We start from the raw sequence: 19,757 nt of genomic DNA on the forward strand, positions 1-19,757 counted from the left end.
TCTGTGGAGTGCGACTGTTGGCTAGTTGCAAGCCCACACTATTTTATTCTTAATCTTCTAATCTCCATTTAAAGCTCTAACTCTTGAGGATGAATGATTAAAAAGGTACTTCAGCTTCCTTTCTCTAGCCTTAGTAAAAAGCCCTTACAGTGTGATCTTGAAGGCAAAGAAAATGAGCCCTAAGCTTAATATAATTAAATATTTTAATGCTTTGGGTGAGCAGCTCCTGCTCCTCAGTCCTAGCTGACCTCTGCTCATCTCTTGGGTAACTGGTTCACCGCTGACTACGTTAGCAGCTTATGAGGTCTAAAGTTGCTTTCTCCTCTGCGAAAATATCTGTGGCGGCATCTGTCACTCTAGACAGTTGTGATTCACGGGGAGGAAAAGGCTGAATGTAGGTCACTTGCGTTCAAAGGGAATAGATGAGTACATCCGCACAGGAGGCACATACACGCCTTGTGTCTCTGCAGGCAGTGTAGGTGGGGGGAGAGGGCATAGAGAGACACAATTTATGTGACTGATATGTTTAATGAGTTTGAACTGTCTTACTGGCTTCATAAGTGCTACCAGGTAATCGTGAGGGCATCATCTGTCTTGATACAGAATGCTATGTCAGTCTGTCTTGAGACAGATGCTATAAATCAGGGTTCAGGTAATGTCAAAGTGGCCACTGAGCATCTAACACTTAGAAGACAGATAACAAAACATTGTGCCTTTTTCTTCATTTCAGTGATTCAGAATCACTTGGAAACCAGGGTCATTCTTTACATATATAAATGTCTATAAAGGCCAGGATATTTTTCCAGAAGAAAAATTGCAACTTCCTATAGTGCCTTTTTTTTGCTCTGAAGGACCTCAAAACACCCTTTTACAAACTATGTATGCATAACCTTTAGCAGAGCAGCACTCCTATAGACAGCAAGTAACCTAGATGGCTTTTGCTAAGGAGGTTTGCTATGTGACACTAAACAGAAGTCTGAAAGCAGACAGCTTCATGTCCAGGTGACCATCGTTTTTCTGGACAAAGCCTTCATTCCCAGAGGCACTATGTCCCCAGCTACCCATTGGCATCACTTTCTGACGATGCTGCTGTTTTGGTGGGGGTGCCAGCATGAACTGCCTGGTCCCTTTGGTATTCGGAGTGTGCTGTCATGAATGTCTTCTCCCTGACACCAGATGTTGTCATGGATATTTATTTAGGGATGGAGAGAGGTATGCTTGGGAAACAAGTGCAGTTTCAGGGAAAAACAACCCCACAGACCTCGCACTCCCCTCTCATGCTGGTACTTAGTAATTTTGAAGACTATCCCCTCACTATTTTTCAGGGTTTTCTCTACATTGTTTTTCTCCTGGAGAGAAATATAAAAGCATAAAGCTTTCTCTCAGCAAAAATGGTAGTGTTCATGTCACGACAAAATTTGCCAAATAGGGAAAAAAATGGCTTTACTCCAGGGAATTAGATGAAGATCAAATGAACATAGAAGCCAGATGTATGTGTGTCTGGACATGTGGGTGTTTATACAAAATCAATGTATGTGAATGTTATAAATATATTAAAACCAAAAAAAATGTAATATAATTTTTCAGTTTTGCATAACTGACATCTGTGTGCATTAGACTTCAGACTGAGGGAAGAAATGGGCCTTGGCAACCACTTTATCTCATCTGGGGTCTGGTTTTCCTCGGTTCTGAGCAGGCTCATTTCCTCAGAGCTGTTTGGAAGAGAGTGCCCTCGGGCATCTATCTTTGAAGCCCTTTTGGCTTCCACTGCTTTGCTTTATTCAATGCTCCTAAAAACAAAAGACTAGAAAGATACCCCAGGGCATCGTGTCCCCTCCCTCCAGTTATGGGCAATATCTTCCTGCCTCTGGGCAGATGGGCCAGAAAACTTTGGGGGATCCAGCCCTCGCTAACTGCTCAAGGCTTATTCAGGATTACATAGCTCGGTCAAAGATGGTCATACTTTATAGAAGTCATCTCCTGCTATATGTTGTATCTCTACATGCTATATCTGTCTTGGCCAGCAACAGAGCATGATAACAGATAGTATTGCTCACCTGTTGCACGTGAAGTTGTAGAATATATTCCAGCTTCTCAGGGTACCATTCTACAGTGAATATACATCGGGACTGTATTCAGAGGGGAATCCAAGTAGGCATGATTTATGCATGGACTGCTAATCTGCATGATGGTGGAGAGGGGTTAATTGATGCTGAAGCCCGTCACTGCATGTGGAAGTGACTTGTCTGCATGCAGCATGATTCTAAGCTCATCTAACCAGCAAGACAGCAAGTACCCCGCACTCTTTAGGGCTCCTGTCTGCAAAAATGGATGAGACTGATGTGTGCTGTAGTGCGGGTGCTTGTGCACTCTGTGTTACTTTTGGCTGTCCTCCGGTTGTCAACCCATGCTGCTTTGCATACCTTTGGGACCTGGGCAAAGTGATCCAGATGTGATTCCTGGAAGCATCCCTCCCTTCTGTAGACAAGGATGTGCAGGATCAGGGTGAAATATCACAAGAACGATGCTTCTCCACAGAGTCACTAAAGAGATGGCTAAGTAGGGTCATTAGGCAGAGGCCACGTGGCTGCCTCAGAAGCAAGATTGTGAGTTCTTAGACGTGAAAGCAAGGAGTTGGGACCATGGTAGGACAGACACCACCTTTCCATATGCTGAGAAGTGGGACGAGGGGAGTGGTGTGTGAAGCTATCAGAAAACCACTGCTTCTGATAGACAGAGGTAGTAACTTAATTGCCCTTGGGTTTTTTTTGCTGTAGACTTCCTCCACATTGTTTTCCTCTCTTGTGTTGCCTACCTTCTTCCCCAAAATGGCCCAAAAGACCAGCTTGTTAAACGATGGCAAGTCTGCTTGAGAAGTAGTGGCTAAGCCTTGTCTATCAGGTCACTGTTGTGACCTCTAAGTCAGCAACATCCTGTTTCTAAACTCTTCACACTAACAACCCGTGTCTGCTTGTGACAGACGTCATAGGAGGGTGTGATATTCACCTCATCCAGGCTGTAGGCAATAACATGGAAAACACTGTGCCATCTTCTGTGTCTCTTGGAGAAGACTCTGAAAGCAGCATCCAAAAATTGATGGGTGTGGCGAGAACATTGCCGTGGAAACCAAACACAGAAAAATAATTGCTGCTTCTTTCTCTTCTTTCTGGCCTTATACAGGATTTCCACCTTTTCAGGCCAGATGCTTGAGGACACTTTCCTTGTCAACAGCTCAATGTCTGGTAAAACTATGAGGGAAGAAGAGAACAAAATAGAAAATGTTTTGTGGAATCCCGTGACTTCCTAGCCATGAGGCAGGGATGGAGAGAAAGGGTTTCTCAGGGCTAAACCAGAAGAGAGCAGAGATGCAGTCTTGCAGAGCTGGCAGGCAATTGCCTCGGCGTGCACAGAAGGCAGTAAATGCCGGGAGACAGTGGAAAAAGATAGGGAGGTGAAGAGACACCTTGGGCAAGCAGCAGTGCTGGAAGGCAAGCACCAGCAGACTTTCCCTGTTTCTCACTCCCACCGTCCCTTGGCGACTACTACTCTGTCACAGGGCCTGGAGAAACCCTGTGAGCTGGCAACCATGGCATCTTCTCAGAGGGCATTGAAAATAGCCTCTGCTGGGGGCCCACCACTGGTCTCTCCAGCCCAATTTGGAACTGGCAGCAGGCCTCAAAATTGTCCAGGGCTTATGGCAGTAGAAAATCTCTTGTCTAATTAGCTGTTGTGGGAGCTGATCAATTCAAGTTGCTTTACTGCTTCCATTGTGTTACTCCAGTTTGTGCAAGCTACAAACAAAACATTCAGGTTGGTCTCTGAGCTCCTCTGTCAGCACTTCCACTTCTCAAGGAACAGAGATGGTTCTATTTAACTGTGGTAATTTTTATTAACATTTCATAATAAAAGTTTCAAAAGAACGTGGCTCCTAAACCACATTTAAGATGCTTTACACAGTTAAACAAAGCTTGAATAATATAGGCCCTGTGCTGTCAGGCACAGCCTTTTCTCTTAAAGTATTTTGAGCAATTTTTCAGGGAAGTATACGGACTAGTTCCTGAGACATTACAAGAGCCATGTGCACACTGGGATTTCTGAACCCAACTGGAAATGCAGCACACCCTCTAAAACAAACACTTTTGGCAACAGGCATCCAAGAGATGATATTTTGCAGGTTCAGCCCATCAAGAGTAGGTTGCTTCCTGGGCAAGCAGGATCTCCTGGGAATTTCTTGGGAGTTGCTGCAGCTCTCAGTCCTGCCCTGCCTGTGCTCAGTGCCGTTCATAGCCCATCCATATGCCAGCCTGTGGTCGGCAGAGCTGAGCAGCACCTCCCTCTGGGGCTTCCCCAAGCACTGCTCTGCTCCCCAGCATCTGATGCTGCTGCTGCTGGTGGTGGTGCTGTGCTGTGCTGTCCTCTCTGGGATTTGTCTTCAGGTCACTGGAACAGGGTATGAAGCAAGTGGAGTGAGTCCACGGAGAAAAATTTCACACTGTGCAGGCCCCAGCAGCTCCACTGAGGTTTACAGAGGTGACTTGGCCCTGGCCTTTGCTCTGAGGGAAGAGGATTTGCTCAGCCAGCAAGGTTGTATCTCAACCCAGTGGGTTGAAGCTGGCATTAAACCAGTTCAGAGGGAAAACCTCTGCTGGGGGGGGCTGGACCAGCAGGGCTGGTGGGAAGGGGGTGCTGGCAGGGTTGGGGATCATGGCAGTGGCAGTATGTGAGGCTGCGGCAGTGGGATAAATCAAAGGGGGGCCTCGAGAGGGAGGAAGGCTTGGTGAGGTTGTTACTCCCTGGCTTGTTTTGTGTCCATATTCATGAGTTAGACCTTCCTGGTCAGTTAGTTCTTCTAGGCAAAGACACTTACTGGGGATGGCTTGTGATTAATGCTTTTCTGTGCTGGGATTTGACAGAGCTGACACAATCATGAAAATGAGCTTAGAACAAAAGAGAAACATGGCAGCCCCCCGCTCCATTTGTTGTACCAACGCTAAACCCTTGTAAGAAAGATATGCAAAAGCTGCTAAGTATACATTCTGTCATATAAAACTGCTGTTGGACAAGCTTCACAGTAACTGTAAAATGATTAATTGCACTTACCTTTGAGAGTTTTGCATACCTCTCTCTAGTTAAGTAATGTTTCCTCATGACCCCTGGAGTATGGTTATTCTTTCTGAATTTGGCCAAAACTGCTGTTAAAAAAGAAAATATCTTGGGACCTTGAAGTCCCCAGCTGCTCTGGTTTTAGTGGCTGTTTGCACAATGTTGGAGCTGGCGTGCCTGGGTCTGGTGGCAGATGGTGACAATGCACGGAGGTGAGTGGCAGTGTCTGTATTATAGTCTTGCTGTTTTACAGGTGATCAGGCCTAGAGGAATATCACTGTGCTAGCTGAGGAATAAGCCTCTCAAGTTTTCATAGATATGCATGGCATTAATTCCTTTCCCTTAATCCCTTGCTTACAGAGTTAATTTCATTGCTTAAGTAGCTTCTGGTCTCTTGAATCATGTCAAAACACAAATAAGAACGTGCTTTCAACAACAAAAGAGCAACTCGGTCAATTCTGTCACTGAAAGGGAAAAGCATATGTGGAAATGAGAAATGGTGAAATGAGATTAGAAGGTTGACAGTATTTCCTGAAATTTTGGTATGTGAATTGTGTTGGAGGTCTCTGCAGTGTTTGGGACAAACATTAATTTGTGCAAACTACTTTGCTAATCCCTAGTCTAGACACTCACATTTCCAATGCCTATTCATCTTTATTTCAGCTTTAATCTAGCAAATTTTTTTGGTCTATCACAGAGCATCAGTCAGAAGGAGCTGGGCTCTTCTGCTCCTATAACTCCCACTTGTTCCAGCCTCAAGCATGGGGATACAGGGTGTGTAGCCACATGGAGAATTTACAGGTCTGTCCTGTTGATGTGGTAAAAGTCTTAACTCTGCACTCAGCTGTCCATACCCTGCTTTTAGTATACTCAAAGCTCATATGTGCTTATATTGACTTCTTCCTGAAGTGAGAGGTGTTAATGTGAAGGGAGAGGAAACAGGGGGTGGATGTCAGTCTGCCCTCCTCAGAGGGTTTGGCAGGGGACTCACAGCTTTTTCGTAGAGAACCTGTGCTGCTCCTGTCAAGTATGTTTTCAATTAACAATGAAAAATGTCTTGTAGTCAAACATCTATATTCTAGGAAAACAATCTGATAAAGCAAGATAGTTTAAAGATAAACTTTATATTCGCTTTGTCAAGCTTGTTTGTACCTGTCTGGGCTCCACCTAGGATGGTGTTTGCTCTCTTCTCTTTATTGGGCTTTGCTGTTGTGTGCTTTGTAATGAGCTGTAATATCTAGGTCTTTTCTGAGGAGTTGCTACCTTGGTGTTTATTCCATGTTTTGTATTAGTGCAGACCTGATGAACTGTAGTGGTCTATGGGGCCTTACTGAATTGTATTTATTTATTGTTTTCAGACTTTTTTTTTTTCCCATTTGTTGAGATAATTTTGAATTCTAATCCCATTCCCCAGTATGTCTGACACTTTTGCTGGATTTCCTATGGGTTTGGTAAAGGTGTCTCAATATCCAAGGTGCTTATGAAAATACTGAATAGCGCTCGGTCCGGAAGAAACCACTAAGACCTGCTCGCACCATAGCCCGTCTGCTCTGACTGTGAACAGCTGGTAATTCTGCTCTGATGGTGGCTTTCCAACCACTTTCACCCATTCTGCATTAGTTTCATCTGAACTATTATTTCTCTAGCTTGCTAACGACAATGCCTTACCCAGCCCTATCAAAAACCTTACCAAAGTCATGATGTATCTATCTACTGCTTTTCCACACCCTCAAGACTGATTAGTCCATAACAGGGGCAAATTAGGTTGGTCTGACATGATGTGGTCTTGAGGAATCTCAGTTGGCTCCTATTTATTACCTTATTATCTTCTTGGTGGTCACAGATGGGTTGTTTGCTTACTTGTTGATTACCTGTTGATTAGGTGTCTGTTTGGATGCTGAAGCTAGGCCCTCTCAGCTATCATCCCCCAAATCCTCCCTATTCCCTGTTTGAAGAGAGCACGAAGAGATACTGGCTGAGGTAAAAATGAGAAATGTTCTTAACTGAAAATTAATTCCCAGTGCTCTTTTGCCACTTTTTAAATGTGATGTATAAGTAGTGTGAGAACCGTAGTATCTAGAGGAATTGCCCCTCATAGTTCAAGTTTAAATGTGCCATGGCTCTGAGGGCACTAATGGGTTTTCCTGTCCCCTCCCCAGGGCTACCCCAATCCTGCCCATGGCCCAGGACCCCAGGGGCCATCAGCCCCTGCCCCGGTGCTGCCCCAGCAGGGCTGGTCTCCAGCTCCCCACAGGTGGTCCTTGCCCAGCCATGGGCGCTGCCAAGGTGGCCCCATGGCCTGGCCCGTCCCCATGGAGGTGCCTGATGCCCGGGGCTGGGGCTGCCCAGGTGCCCCCTCGCTGTCCCACTCCTGGCTAGAGGGTGGGATGGGCCCTGGCTGCCAGGCCCTGCCCCTGTGGGGAGCCCCCAGCCCTTGCAGTGCCCTGACAAAATGGCTCCTGAAGACTTGTTGCTGCTTCCAGTTTTTTGCACAGTGGTCGTGGCAATATAAACCAAAACCAGCTCTTGTTTTTCCAGGGCTTGGGCAGACAGAGATAAGTGGTAAAGGGCAAGCGAGTGACTGCAAAATATTTAAAGGCGTATGATAAGCTGAGCTTTTGCTACAAATCAGCATTGTTTTCTAGGGCGAGAGGAAAAAGAGAAGTGGAAGCTAAGTTTGACAAAAGGCCTAGTATGAATTAAAGGAGGAAAATGTTTGAATTTTGAGAGGTACTAAAGTAATTAGTTTCCTCCTTGTACTGAAAATATAATTTCAAGGGAGATTCTAGGCAGCAGGCTGTGAAACCAGCCGTAGAGACAGCTGACCCATTGCCCTAACCCAGTGACATGCCCAGCTGGTAGGGAGATGATGGCATCCCTCACAGAGGGGAGGCGGGGGGACGATGGCATCCCTCAAGGCAGGGCAGTAGGGGGACGATGGCATCCTTTGTGGAAGGGCAGCAGGGGAGGGCACTCGCTGCCTGGAGGGGTGGAATGCTGAAGTGTGCCTGTGCAAGTCCTGCACTAGGGTAAATCCATATGCAGCAGCTTGGTTGTGCAGTGGTTGAAAAAGTTTTTTTGTGTTAATAATGTCGCTTCCCCCCCCCGCTATGAAAAGATGTTTCCCTCATTCTCTTATGGTAAGAAAGGGAAATTGGAGCATCAGGCTGACCTTGGTTGTATCAGGCATAATGTTATGGGCCTTCTTCAATTTTTTTCTCACTTAATTCATCTCTCCAAATCAAATACTCCTAACCTTTAATTTCTTCATCCTCCAGTAGCTTCCTTCCACAGACAGTTTGACAAAACTTGCACTCTGGCCGTGGCTGCTGAGCTATCAGTGATTTCGTGTAACAGCATTCACCATAGTTTCAGTTTTCTCTGTCCTCTTTGCAGTGCACTCCATTTGCTGTATTTCCCATCTCAGCAGACAGAGTGTGGCATTTCATTGAGCCGTCCGCGGGGACGCTCACATCCATAACCCGAGTGGTCACGGTTCGTTTGAAATCCATCAATGTGCATGAGTAGTTCAATTTGTTTCTTCTAATGTTCATTATCTTGCACTTGTCTATGCTGAATTTCATTAGCCATCATCTTACCCAACTGTCTGGTTCTCCTAGGGCTGTCTGCACTGCAGGGTAGCCCTTCTCAGAGAAAGGTGCAGAGACGTTTGCTCTTCTAAGTGCTCTCCTGCTTGAGGAGCTTGCCGTGGTGCTGTGTCTCTTGAGTTGTTTCCCAGCCCATTTAGATAGCTTAACAAAAATGCTGTGTGATATTAGGGACCAGTCCATGGTCTCTTGCCGTCTAAAACTCCTAAAATGAGCCTTATAGCAAAGGGAGAAATGTGATCAAGCCTAGTATTAGAGGGTATCCAAACTATTGTACGCAGAAGGATCTCAAGATCTGGGGATTGTCCAGTGCTTTGGATGAGATGTGAATGTGCCAGAATATGCCTTTTCCAGCAGTTTTAGGGAGCTCCAGCATTCCTTCATACAAGGCTGGGAGCATTCTATGGCTTTTTCATGATTTGGTCTATCAAACAGCTACCATAAAAAATTTGTTAAGCTACTTTTATTGTATAAACAATCCTGATTGCTTTATAAGCCAATACTTTACAGTTTCTAGCTTGTTTCCAACAAAAATCTCACATCTAAGAGTTCAGCGTAGGCTAGAACTGTGCCTGTCCTTCTTCCCAGTGGCCCTAGTGGTCTTCAGGTGCTGGCATTTCACTGGCTCTCTGGTCTAGGTAAGCTAGAGGAAAATTAGGAGAGAAGAGGGATGGCCCAGGTGTTTTAGCTCTTGTGGGGAACTAGGGACAGTCACAAGCAGCTTCCAACTTTATCACAGACTTCTGTGAGACTGGGCAAAGCTGGGCAAGGCACAGCAGGAACCTGTTAAATTAGCTGCCTCTATGTTTTTATGTGATAGCGACTGCTGAAAGACTGAAACTCTTTTTCCTCGAAATACTGTTGTTTCAGCCACATTGGCTGGAGGCTGCTCTCAAACCTGCATTGCCTGGAAGGGTTTCCAAATGCCTGCATTCTCACATGTTCTGCGTAACAAGTGCTAAAGGGAATTTGGCTCTGCCTATGCAGCAGTTTTCATCCCAAGCTCAGTCGGTAAGGATTGCAAGGCCTGCAGTTTTCCTCGGAGAAGGCAATTATCACACCATATCTGTGAGGATTTCCTGCTTTCCTTTCCATGCTCTTGCCTGTCCTGCCTTCCCCTGTACCTGAGCCACTTCCAGATGTGTGGCAAACAACCTGCCATAGGGTACGTGCATCTGAACTTATTACCTGTGTCTGAACATGAGTTGCCTGCTCTCCCTGATGCTCTGATGCTTGTCTCTGCTGTAGGTGACAAGGACTCCTCAAGGAGAGAAGAACAGCCGGAGAGGTTTTGATGAAAAGGCTTACTTGTCCTCAAAGCTGCTGAAGGCCGGAGAAGACCCCTACCGCCAGCACGCTTTTAATCAGCTAGAGAGTGACAAACTCAGCAGCGACCGGCCCATTCGGGACACCAGGCACTACAGGTACTGTGCAGCCCTAGCTCCAAGCCATGGCTGCTGCTTGGTGTGGGGAGTCCACTGCCCTTCTTTGTTGTTCTGCAGTGTTGACAAAAGATGGTTTGGGTTTTTCTTTGCTGGCATCGGTCTGTTACTTCACTGTATTTCATAGTTAATCTGGAAAGGTCTCAAACATACAGAGACCCTTGACTAATTCAGCCCCAGCTTGTTGCTTTTCTAGCATCTCTTCTCCCAGCTCCAAGTATCATCTTGTTTCAACACAGCCCCTCCATTGCAGCTCAAATTGCTCATCTGACAGTTGTTTTTTGCACAGCTCCTCTCACACTCGCAGCTTCTCTCAGCGACCCTCTGTCCTGGCTGCAAGGTACGCCATTGTTGCAGCCTTGCTTTACTCTGGTGTTCCTCACCTGCTGTGCCCTGGCTCTCTGAAGCTGGTTTGGTGACTTCTCTCCAGCCTGCGCATTACGTTTTGGATGAAGGCTGCTGGGGTGGGGGTGAAACTAGCATGTGGATACAGTGAATATTTCATGGCTTGCAAAGTGCTCATTGTTCTGTCCTTGTTTCACTGTGAGTGAATTTGTTCCGCTGACTAAACTCATCTTTAAATTGCTAATAGTGCTCAGGTAACTACTTTGTAGTTTCTGGAGTATAAAAAGATAATGTTGTACCTTGAAAACTGTATGTTTGATAGTGATAGGATAGTGTAAACCAGCCTACTTTACTGGAGAAAAAAATAGAAGCAAACTTACCATGTCTGAAATGCTTGCTTCTCTGGGCTGGAACCTAGACCCTAACTAGGGTTGCAAAGCAACACTTCACAGCTGCTGGGAATGGAAAACCGGTCATCTAACTTGACTGAAACTGTGAAAGGGATGTCAGGAGACATGGAGCTTTGTGAGCGTGCCAGTACTGACAGCCATCAGGGTGCTTTGTGAATATGAGCAGTTGGGACTTTGGTTGTGAGATGAAAGTCTTGTGCTCCTGTTCCCCGGCACAGTACTTGGGATTGGCTTCCTAGTGACTCGGAGGCAGTAGTGCCATGTCCTGCATTACTGACAAGTCTCCCTGCCATGCAGAATTGCTGTTTTCTGTTAATCTGCTGTCATGTTCTGGCCTACAAATGGCTCACTTCAAAGGTGAATTATTGTTTATTTTGATCTGAGGTAGCAGGAAAAGCATGCTTTTTGTGAAAAGCCTCATCTGTGTACTTCAGTTGGAAGAACAACATATATGTGATTCCCTGGAAATGTATGGCCATTTCAGCCCCAGCTTTGCAAGGATTCCCTTCAGCAATGGGGAGTCCAAAGCAGTGTATAATCAGAGCAAACCTATTTCCATGTTACTTCCCTTTGCAGAGGTGGCAGTTTGGGACTGAGGGAGCTGGTTTTGAGAACCTTGTCTTGTAGCATTATTGGAATGGTTGCTGGGATGGCAACTTAGGATGAGGACTTACTTCAGCTGGTACAAGTTAGATGTGGTTTGAGGAAAGCCCATCCTCATATCACCAATGGACCTGTCTCTCTGTTTAAGGAATGGGGAGTTAATAGGTCACTAACATGTTACTTTTGCTTTAGGCACCCAAGCAGAACTTAGGCATACTCAACTCCACATCCTGCAAGCTCCTTCTGACCTAGCATGTAGTTGGTTTTTTGATCCAAAGCAAAGAGAGGGCTAACTTTAAAGGACAAACTTTGTCCTTGTCATCTGTGATGCTGTAATAATCCTGAGGTCTTGGGAAGACTTTCCCAAATAACACATACACCAATCTCTGCTCCTTTTGCACTTCCTGATGCCTTAATACATTTTATATGCATTACATCATGGAGTTATTTTGAAACAATAATAAATGTGGTATGTCTCCCGTCTGGTCTCAGGTTTTCCACTTTAGTCTTTATCAAGGTTTCTTTATATGGTTGAAAATTGCTGTAAGAAGCTGTGGTCCCCTTACTAAAATATTGCAATGGAAAAGTCATAAACCAGTAGGATTGCATGTGATGATAAAAACAGTAACAGTTTAGTAACAGCTATAAAAGAATAGTAAGTAAATGCAGAAGTACAGGTAGTGGCTGTGAGAACTGAATTGTATTCCCTCCGAGGATGGATTCAGTTGGCTGAACTCATGCATGGCCTTGAGTTGTTAAAAACACTAGGCCACAATTTCAGCTGTGGGCTCTTCATTGGGCAGGGAATCGGTGCAGACTGGAATCGGTTCGACACTGGCTGGAAGTTAAGAAGGTGGACACTCTGGAGGAGCAGATCAGTCCAAATCTGCCATTCCTAGTATCTGCCAGAATTGGATTGAGGATTCACATCTGAGAGTTGTTCTCCAAGAATCCGTGTTCTCCACAGGGTGTGAGCAGCCCTGGTGCAAGCTGATCCTGACTTAATCCTTGGTTCTAAGTATGAGAATGAATGTATGTACCTAACATACAAAGTCAGATGAGAAGATGGGAGGAATTGCTTTCCATTGCCAGCTGAGGTATTAGTATTGTACCTCAGCAACTCACTGATGCAGATCACAGCACTAGCTAGTGTTTTCCTTTCTGTAAAGTCCAGTGTCCAAAGAATTGGAAGTGCTTTATACAGCGATGCCTAGGTGTACCAGCTCCACACATCCTTAGCATATGCCTGTCCTATGCATGAATAAACAAGATTTTACATGAATCACAGTCGAATCCAGGGACTAGAGTCCATGACGTTGAACCTTTGTTCCCCAGGTGCCCTCCTCAGCATGTAGCATCATGAGTTTAGGTATCACAGCCTCAAAAACTTTGCCTTTCAACAGGCACAGTTCTTTTTAAGCTCTGCCAACCTTGGTGCAGGGACTGCTGAGGCCTCCCTTGCTGCAGCTCAGCTGTGCTGTTTCTGGTTTTAGCATATTATTCTCTTCTCCTTTAGAAATTCTAAGTGCGTTGCTGCACTGGCTGCTGCTGGGTGGTGTTTGGCTTACACTTCTGCTCCCCTGTGTTGCAGGTGCACTGCTGTACGCTATGACACAGACTTGCCACCTACCAGCCTCATCATCACCTTCCACAACGAGGCGCGCTCCACCCTGCTCCGCACAGTGAAGAGGTGAGTTCAGCAAGGGGTGCTGGGCCCAAACGATGGTGTCTGGAAGGGCACGGGTGGGGTGTTAGGCATTTTCCAGAGGTTAGGCAAGCAGGGTGGCTGCAGTTCCTCAAGTGCTTGTGATCTGCCCTTGAGCTGGCCCACTAAGACAGGTCAGGGGCTTGGATTGGCAGTGTGGGCATATCTTCAAAGATAGAACATATCTGCAGTTAGCTGCTTTATAGTCCCCATGGGGGGAATCATTAGCAGTGGAAAACAAGGCTGCTGGGCCTGTGCCCACAGGTGGGTACAGTCTGTATGAGCTTGGTTTGGAAGAGTGAGGAGGGACCAAAGGACACACTGTGGGCTGCTAGATGCACCTGAGCGAAGGGGCTTGGGAGGGACTGTGTTTCATAAATGGGAATAAGCCCCTTGTTAGAGCAGGTGTTACAGTAGGTGTTGCTGGCTCAGTGAGGGCAGGGGGCACAGCTCGCAAGTCTTTCAAGCAGAAGGTGATGAACTCAAAGTCTTGCGGAGACCAAGCCCTTGTGGTCTGAGCAGGTGCTCAGAGTCACTTGCTGGTAAACAGTTGCTGAACCTGATGGCCAACCAGATCCTTCCTGGAGCTTTGTGCACAGACCTGCGGAACCTGCAGGACACTTGCTATCTTGTACCAGTATCTCCTCATATGGATGATCGTATGATCATCAGTGGCCAAATCTAACCAAGTAAATAGGTGCCACAGGGCCTTGTCAGCATCCCCAAGTAGATGCAATTATCTATACCACAAAGCAGCGTTCCAGCTGCTCCTTCCCTTCCCCATCACCCCTGCAGAACCCAGAGAGGCTCTTTTCCTTTTAGTTTTTATGCAAAAAATGCCCTCTGCCCTCACTGACTTATCAAGTCATTTCTCAAAGGGTCTCTGAAGCCTGCAAGCAGGTCTAGGAACAGCCTTTGGAGGCTGAAGGAAGACTGAATTGTCCAGGTAGAAGATTGAGCTGATGGTATCACTAACAGGATTGCATTATTCATCATCACCACTTCTTCCCCTGTCAGATCATGTGGGCTTAGAGAAATGTGCTTTGTGAATAAATTACAGGCTTTTTCAAGTTGGCCTCATGGCTTGAAGGCTGGGTTTCTGTCTGCCAGGTTTGGTGCTACTGTGTTTCCAGAGACCTGTATATATTGCATTAACACATTTTGCCTTTTTACCTCTATCATTTCCTTACCATGTGAACCATAAAATGAGTTCTACAGAGCCACTATTCAGAAAATGAGCAGATTTGTTTGGAACCACGGTGCTGCTAGGGCAACAGGAGCAGATTTCTGCCAATTACATCATTGGTCAGACAATAAATGGCTAGGTGCTCAGAAACCATGGTAGTAGGATCTTTAAGAAAATCTCAAGGCAGCCAATCAAACAGCCAGATGTCGTGATAGTTAAAATGAAGAGAAGATGACATTCAGAGCAGCAGTAACACACAGAGAGAGAAAGTGATATCCAGATCCTATGGAGGTGATGTGTACTAATGAGTGTTGCTGGTGCATTAACAGGCTAGGCTTGCTCAAAGCAAGGTCAACTAAAGTAGGTTGCTTGGGGCTGTGCGTGGCCAGTTTTTAGTACCTCCAAGAATGGAGACTCTGCAACCTCTCTGAGCATTCTCTTCCCAAGGCTAAACAACCCCACCTCTTGCAACCTCATCTCTTACGTCTGACACTCCAGTCCCTTAATTATCTTAGTGATCCTCCACTGGACCTGCTTCAGCATGTCCCTCTTTTTCTTGTCCTGGGAAGCCCAGAGCTGGACACAGCACTCAAGATGTGGTATTATCAGTCTCTCAGATGTGGTCTCCTGCAACCCAGAGCCCCCAGCAAGGACACTGAAAAATGGATGACCCATCTGTTCAAACTGGCCCCTGCAATCCTGCTGCCACTGAAGGATTGCTGCTGTGAGGGACTGGCTGCACTCTCCTGGGGTGGATGACATTTCCTCCCAGACTTCTGGCTCAGCTGTAGCTGAGTCTTCCATTGACAGATGGTTTACAGCCAGTGCGTGCGATTGATTTACTCCTTGCTCACATCAAATGTCAGAAGTATCCCTGATTTATCCCTGTCTGATGAGGGATCCCGAAGGCTGCGTTCTTCTTGGGCTCTACAGTATTTTCAGTGTCACACAACCAAGCATTGGCTAGTAGCCTTGTCTTTGAGGCACGGGAGGTTTGATAACCTCCCGTTACTAACAGAGGTGAAGGCTCAGGTCATGGCTGTGCTGTTAGAAGAGGCATGGGGCTGAGTCCCACTTTCAGGTTGACACTGATGTTACAGAGGGAGTTGAAGATTTCAGGGTGCTGCTCTTGTAACCTGAGAGTCCTGTCGTTCAGCAAAAAGCATCTGAATGTGCCAGGCTGAGTTACTGCTGTGAGTATAATTGTCACTCGGTTTGCATACACAGTCGGTGCACCAAATACTGTGTAATTACTTTGCAGCACTTTTTGGGATGTCAAGTACCAAAGGGACAGGACTGTTCTGTTCTGTTTGGTTTATGACCTAGCTGTGAGTCCTCAGAGGACCACAGTGATATTAAGCAACAGGAGGCATAAAATTGCACTGCCTGCTTAGTTGCTGTCTAGTCAGCCTTGTAGCCTGTCATTACTTCTATATCCATAAGAGCTTTCTTAAGCCAGGTAGAGCAGGATTATTTAGATAATTAGAATTAACCATTTGAAATGCACCTGGCGAAAGTTAAATATGATTACACTGTTATTATGGGCCTTTTCCCAAGTTTAGTTATAATAATTACACTATGGGGATGCTGTAAGAAAGGTGGGGATGGAAGATGACAGCTGATAGAAATGAGCAGCACTAAGAGCAAAATTTTCTATGGCTGAAAACTTTTTACAGGCCCGATCTTTAGAGGTGAGTAGAATAGTTACTAACAGTTGAAGTTTTCATACCTGAGGTCTTTGCAAGCATAACTGGTGAGTGCCTGAATTTGAGCCTCAAAAATCGGCTGTAAAACTTTGGCAAATTCTAGGAAGAAATATATGAAAAGGGTACTGGGATTGAACTAATCTTAAATTAAAACTAGAGTGAGCCTAAATGCGCTCCCCTGAGCCAGATACCGTCTTCCTGTGTTATTCTGACAGCTCTGCAAGGTAACTCAGCTGAGTGGTAACGCTGTTGCCAAAAGGTCTTGGGAAGTGACCCAGGGATGAGACTCCTGCATTACGGTTTATTTCAGAGTGATCTAAACATGGCAGCTGTAGGGGATGGATCCTGATCTGCAGACCCTTCTTGCTAACCACACCTACGTGTGTGCACATGTGGACTTGCACAAGCACCTCTGGCAGCTCAGCAGCTGCTGAGCTCTCCCTGCTGCCCCTGGGATCTCTGCTGCTGAGTGGAAGCAACGGGAGTGATGTGCTCATGCTGCCACTTGAGGATTGGATAAATGTTTGTGTATGAGGGAGAGGGGGAAATGGAGTGACTGTGGGGAGGAATAACTTCTTCTTCCCAGCACCCTATCACTTGTCCCTCCTTGTCCCCAGAAGCAGCATGGGCTGCATGCCTGCCTGCTGCTGTGGGCTCCAGCTATTTTCCTCCTCTGCCCTAGGTAAAGGCAACAGGCAGCTGGACCTGCTGCCCAGCCTGCAAGCTGCCAGAGGGACCAGGCCAGCACACCAATAGGCCATGCTGCCCCAAATCCTACTGGTCCCATGCAGGGAGTCTTTCAGATAAATTTGGTTAGTTTGTTTTCAGTGTAGAGGGAGACAGCTGGTTAAAAATATCCAGCAAGAGACTAAGAAGGGAAGTAGGAAAAAAAAAGAGGGAAATGGGCTATCCACCAGAACCTGTGAACATGCCAGTTCAAATGGCTCATTGCTGGCATCCTCAGTCCTGCAGGAGATGTGTGTCAGTCAAGAACTGCTTGCCTGCGTGATATCTCTTCCTCGGCAGGACATAGCTGTCACTCTCAAACCAGCTACTGCTTGGCATCCTGTTGTCCTTCAGAAATAACTGTCACTCAGAGGGCATTTTCGTGATTGGTGTCTGTGCCTGATTAGTCATTAAGCGATACCATCAGTTCTGCTGCGGTGACCGTTCTTGCAGAAGGGAAAATCAACTGCTTTGTTTTCTGGTCCTTTCCTTTCTCTTTATTTCTGTTTTCAGTTAGTATTGCAGTATTGTTTAGCTTTGGTGCAAATGTAAAGGTGAATAGTCAGGCTTTAAGTCAATGAACTTGAACAGCTGTCTGGTTCGGTGCATATGCAGAGAGCTTGTATAAATTCTGATTAAAAGGATGCTGTTGTAATGCTAGAGCATTTGGTATAGCAACTCATTACAATGACAATTTAAATAATGGCAAAAAAGGAGATTATTTTAGAGAAGAAAAAAGAGACGTTCCTCTGCTAGCATCTGGAATAAACAATATTATCTGTGAGCTGATGAGGGATGGACAGATCTGCAGAGGAGAGAAACTCATTGGCAATGCTGATGTGGTGTCATGCGACAGAGTGACAGAGTAAGGACACTGATACTGAAAGAAGGAAGCTGTGAGAAAATACAAAGGACATAAGGAATCCATGAGATGAGGGTAGAACAGTCTGTGTTTCAAGCTGTAAAAGGCAATTGTCATTTGGATTTTGGCATCCTAATAATACATTTTGTGCTTAAAAGTAATCGATTGTCATGCCAGTCTCTGCACCTCATTGGAAGGAAATACTAGAATTACTGTGTTCCTTGTTAAAAAGACAGACAAGACAAAGTACAAAGAAGATCAAGTACCTTGCCCAAGGTTCCACAGCAAATTATTGCAGAGCTGAGAGCAGAACTGGGCATTGAACAATGAGCTGTGAACTCCTTGAGGAGTGTTTTCTCTCTACTGGGGAATCAGCGGAGAGGTGAGGAAGAGAGGAAGAAGTGTTTGCTTTTTTTCTCAGTTACGTTGAGTTGGAAGGCCTGAAACTTGTGGAGAAAATGTGAGCATTGCTGATAGTCAAGCTAGTGGGAGAAGGTGTAGAATACCATTTTACAGCCATTATACTGCAGGATGCAGCCTGTCTAGATTGGTTGTTTTGCATTGAGTTTGCACAGACAAGAATTTCAGTGCAGGGCAACCTTGTCTGTAAAATATGCAGATGATGGCTACGCTGGGAAAAGCTGCACTTAAAAATGCAAAGAGGAACATCCCCCACCTCCCACCCCAATGTACTAGAGTATCCAGAGAGGTATGAGCCAAGAGAAGCAAATGAGATTCAGCTTTGAAAATTGCAAGCTCAGTCATCTAGGGACATATAAGCTCAAAATACAAATACTCGCAGAGACATATGAAGCAGCATAAATATGAAATAGAGTGGGATGTGATACTGAGCAGCAGAGCATTCAGGATTTTGCTGTGTGAGACAGCGGAAAACTCTCCCAAACTGAGGAAACTTTGGGTCTGTATGCAAAACTATCAGTGACGCTACTTAGCAAGATGGCAATTTATTTCTCTACAGCTCCATTCCTGGGAGTATGGGATTACTCTTGTTGTCTGTTTCCTGTATAACACCCACCCACCCCACCCCACCCCCCAAAAAAAAGCCAACAATCTTTCTGCAGAATTGCTCCAGATCAGAAGAGTGGGTGCCACTGAAATGAGGCAGGTTGCTAGAACCAAGAGGACAGAGTTTACCTCTGTTTTCTAATATTAAAGTTTGCATAGCTGTCATCATCACTGGGGTGACTAAATGCGACTGAGCAATCTTGTTGGAGGCAATGAGGACCTGCCTGTGCATAGAGGCATTGGAGAACGAGGCTCAAAAGGGGGAATATGCTGTGTGGTTGTAGTAGACCCAGGGGAGGGACTTGAAGAAAGTCATGGAAAATTAGTTCAAGTGTATTAAACAAACGAGAAGGACAAAGAGGTCAGAATCAGACTGCTCTGACTCCAGGGTACCAGAGCACATCAACCTCTGAGGAGGGCAGAAGCTTTTATCCCCCCTCTTTGTGTGTGAAAGCCCCTGTGTCCGGCAGATGCAAACCCACTGCAGTGCTGAGGGTATTATGGGGTATGGCGCAGCCAACCTGAGGAAAGGGGGGTGCTCTCAGCAAGTGTGGGGGCTGGTTTGAAAGAAAGACATGTAACAAGCAAAAGAGGAAAAAAAAAAACCCAAATCCAGAATATTGCCAAGGAAAATTGCCTTCTTCCCAAAGAAGGGAATTTGTGAGAAAGCCCCAGCAGACCTCACCTGTGCCATTGAGACAGAGCTCCTTGCTGGGGAAAGTGGCAGCTCTTTCTGCTCCCCAGCAGTGATGAGCTTTGCCCAGAGCCTGGCAGATGGGAATGGCCGCCTCCTGGCTGCCTCAGGCCAGGTGGTGCTCTCCTCTTCACCTTTCTGTTTAGAGGCAGAGAGCGTGCCACAGCATCCTTTGCTAGCTGCCCCCAGGCAAGTCCTGCAGTCAGCTTCCTGGCTGTGGGTCCTTGTAAGGTCCAGCTGAGCTGCCATAGCTCTCCGGGATATTCCTGCTTGCAAGTTGGCTCCTGCCAATGAACCCTGGAACAAGGGCAAAGTTACCTCTTCTGCATTACTGCAGTTTG

At 46.0% G+C, this 19,757-nt stretch overlaps 1 protein-coding gene across 1 annotated transcript in view; it reads left to right on the forward strand.

Moving 5' to 3' along the window:
* Positions 1 to 9,650: 9,650 nt before the first annotated feature.
* The window catches only part of GALNT16 (polypeptide N-acetylgalactosaminyltransferase 16), a 35,948-nt gene continuing 25,841 nt past the window's right edge, over positions 9,651 to 19,757 (forward strand). Inside the window, exons 1-3 of the mRNA XM_009634147.1 lie at positions 9,651 to 9,722; positions 9,960 to 10,135; positions 13,103 to 13,201. Coding sequence (XP_009632442.1) covers positions 9,651 to 9,722; positions 9,960 to 10,135; positions 13,103 to 13,201 — 347 coding nt within the window. The remainder of the gene's footprint in view (positions 9,723 to 9,959; positions 10,136 to 13,102; positions 13,202 to 19,757) is intronic.

Source organism: Egretta garzetta, unplaced genomic scaffold, assembly GCF_000687185.1.
Source record: "Egretta garzetta isolate BGI_Z169 unplaced genomic scaffold, ASM68718v1 scaffold2, whole genome shotgun sequence".
NCBI lineage: Eukaryota > Metazoa > Chordata > Aves > Pelecaniformes > Ardeidae > Egretta > Egretta garzetta.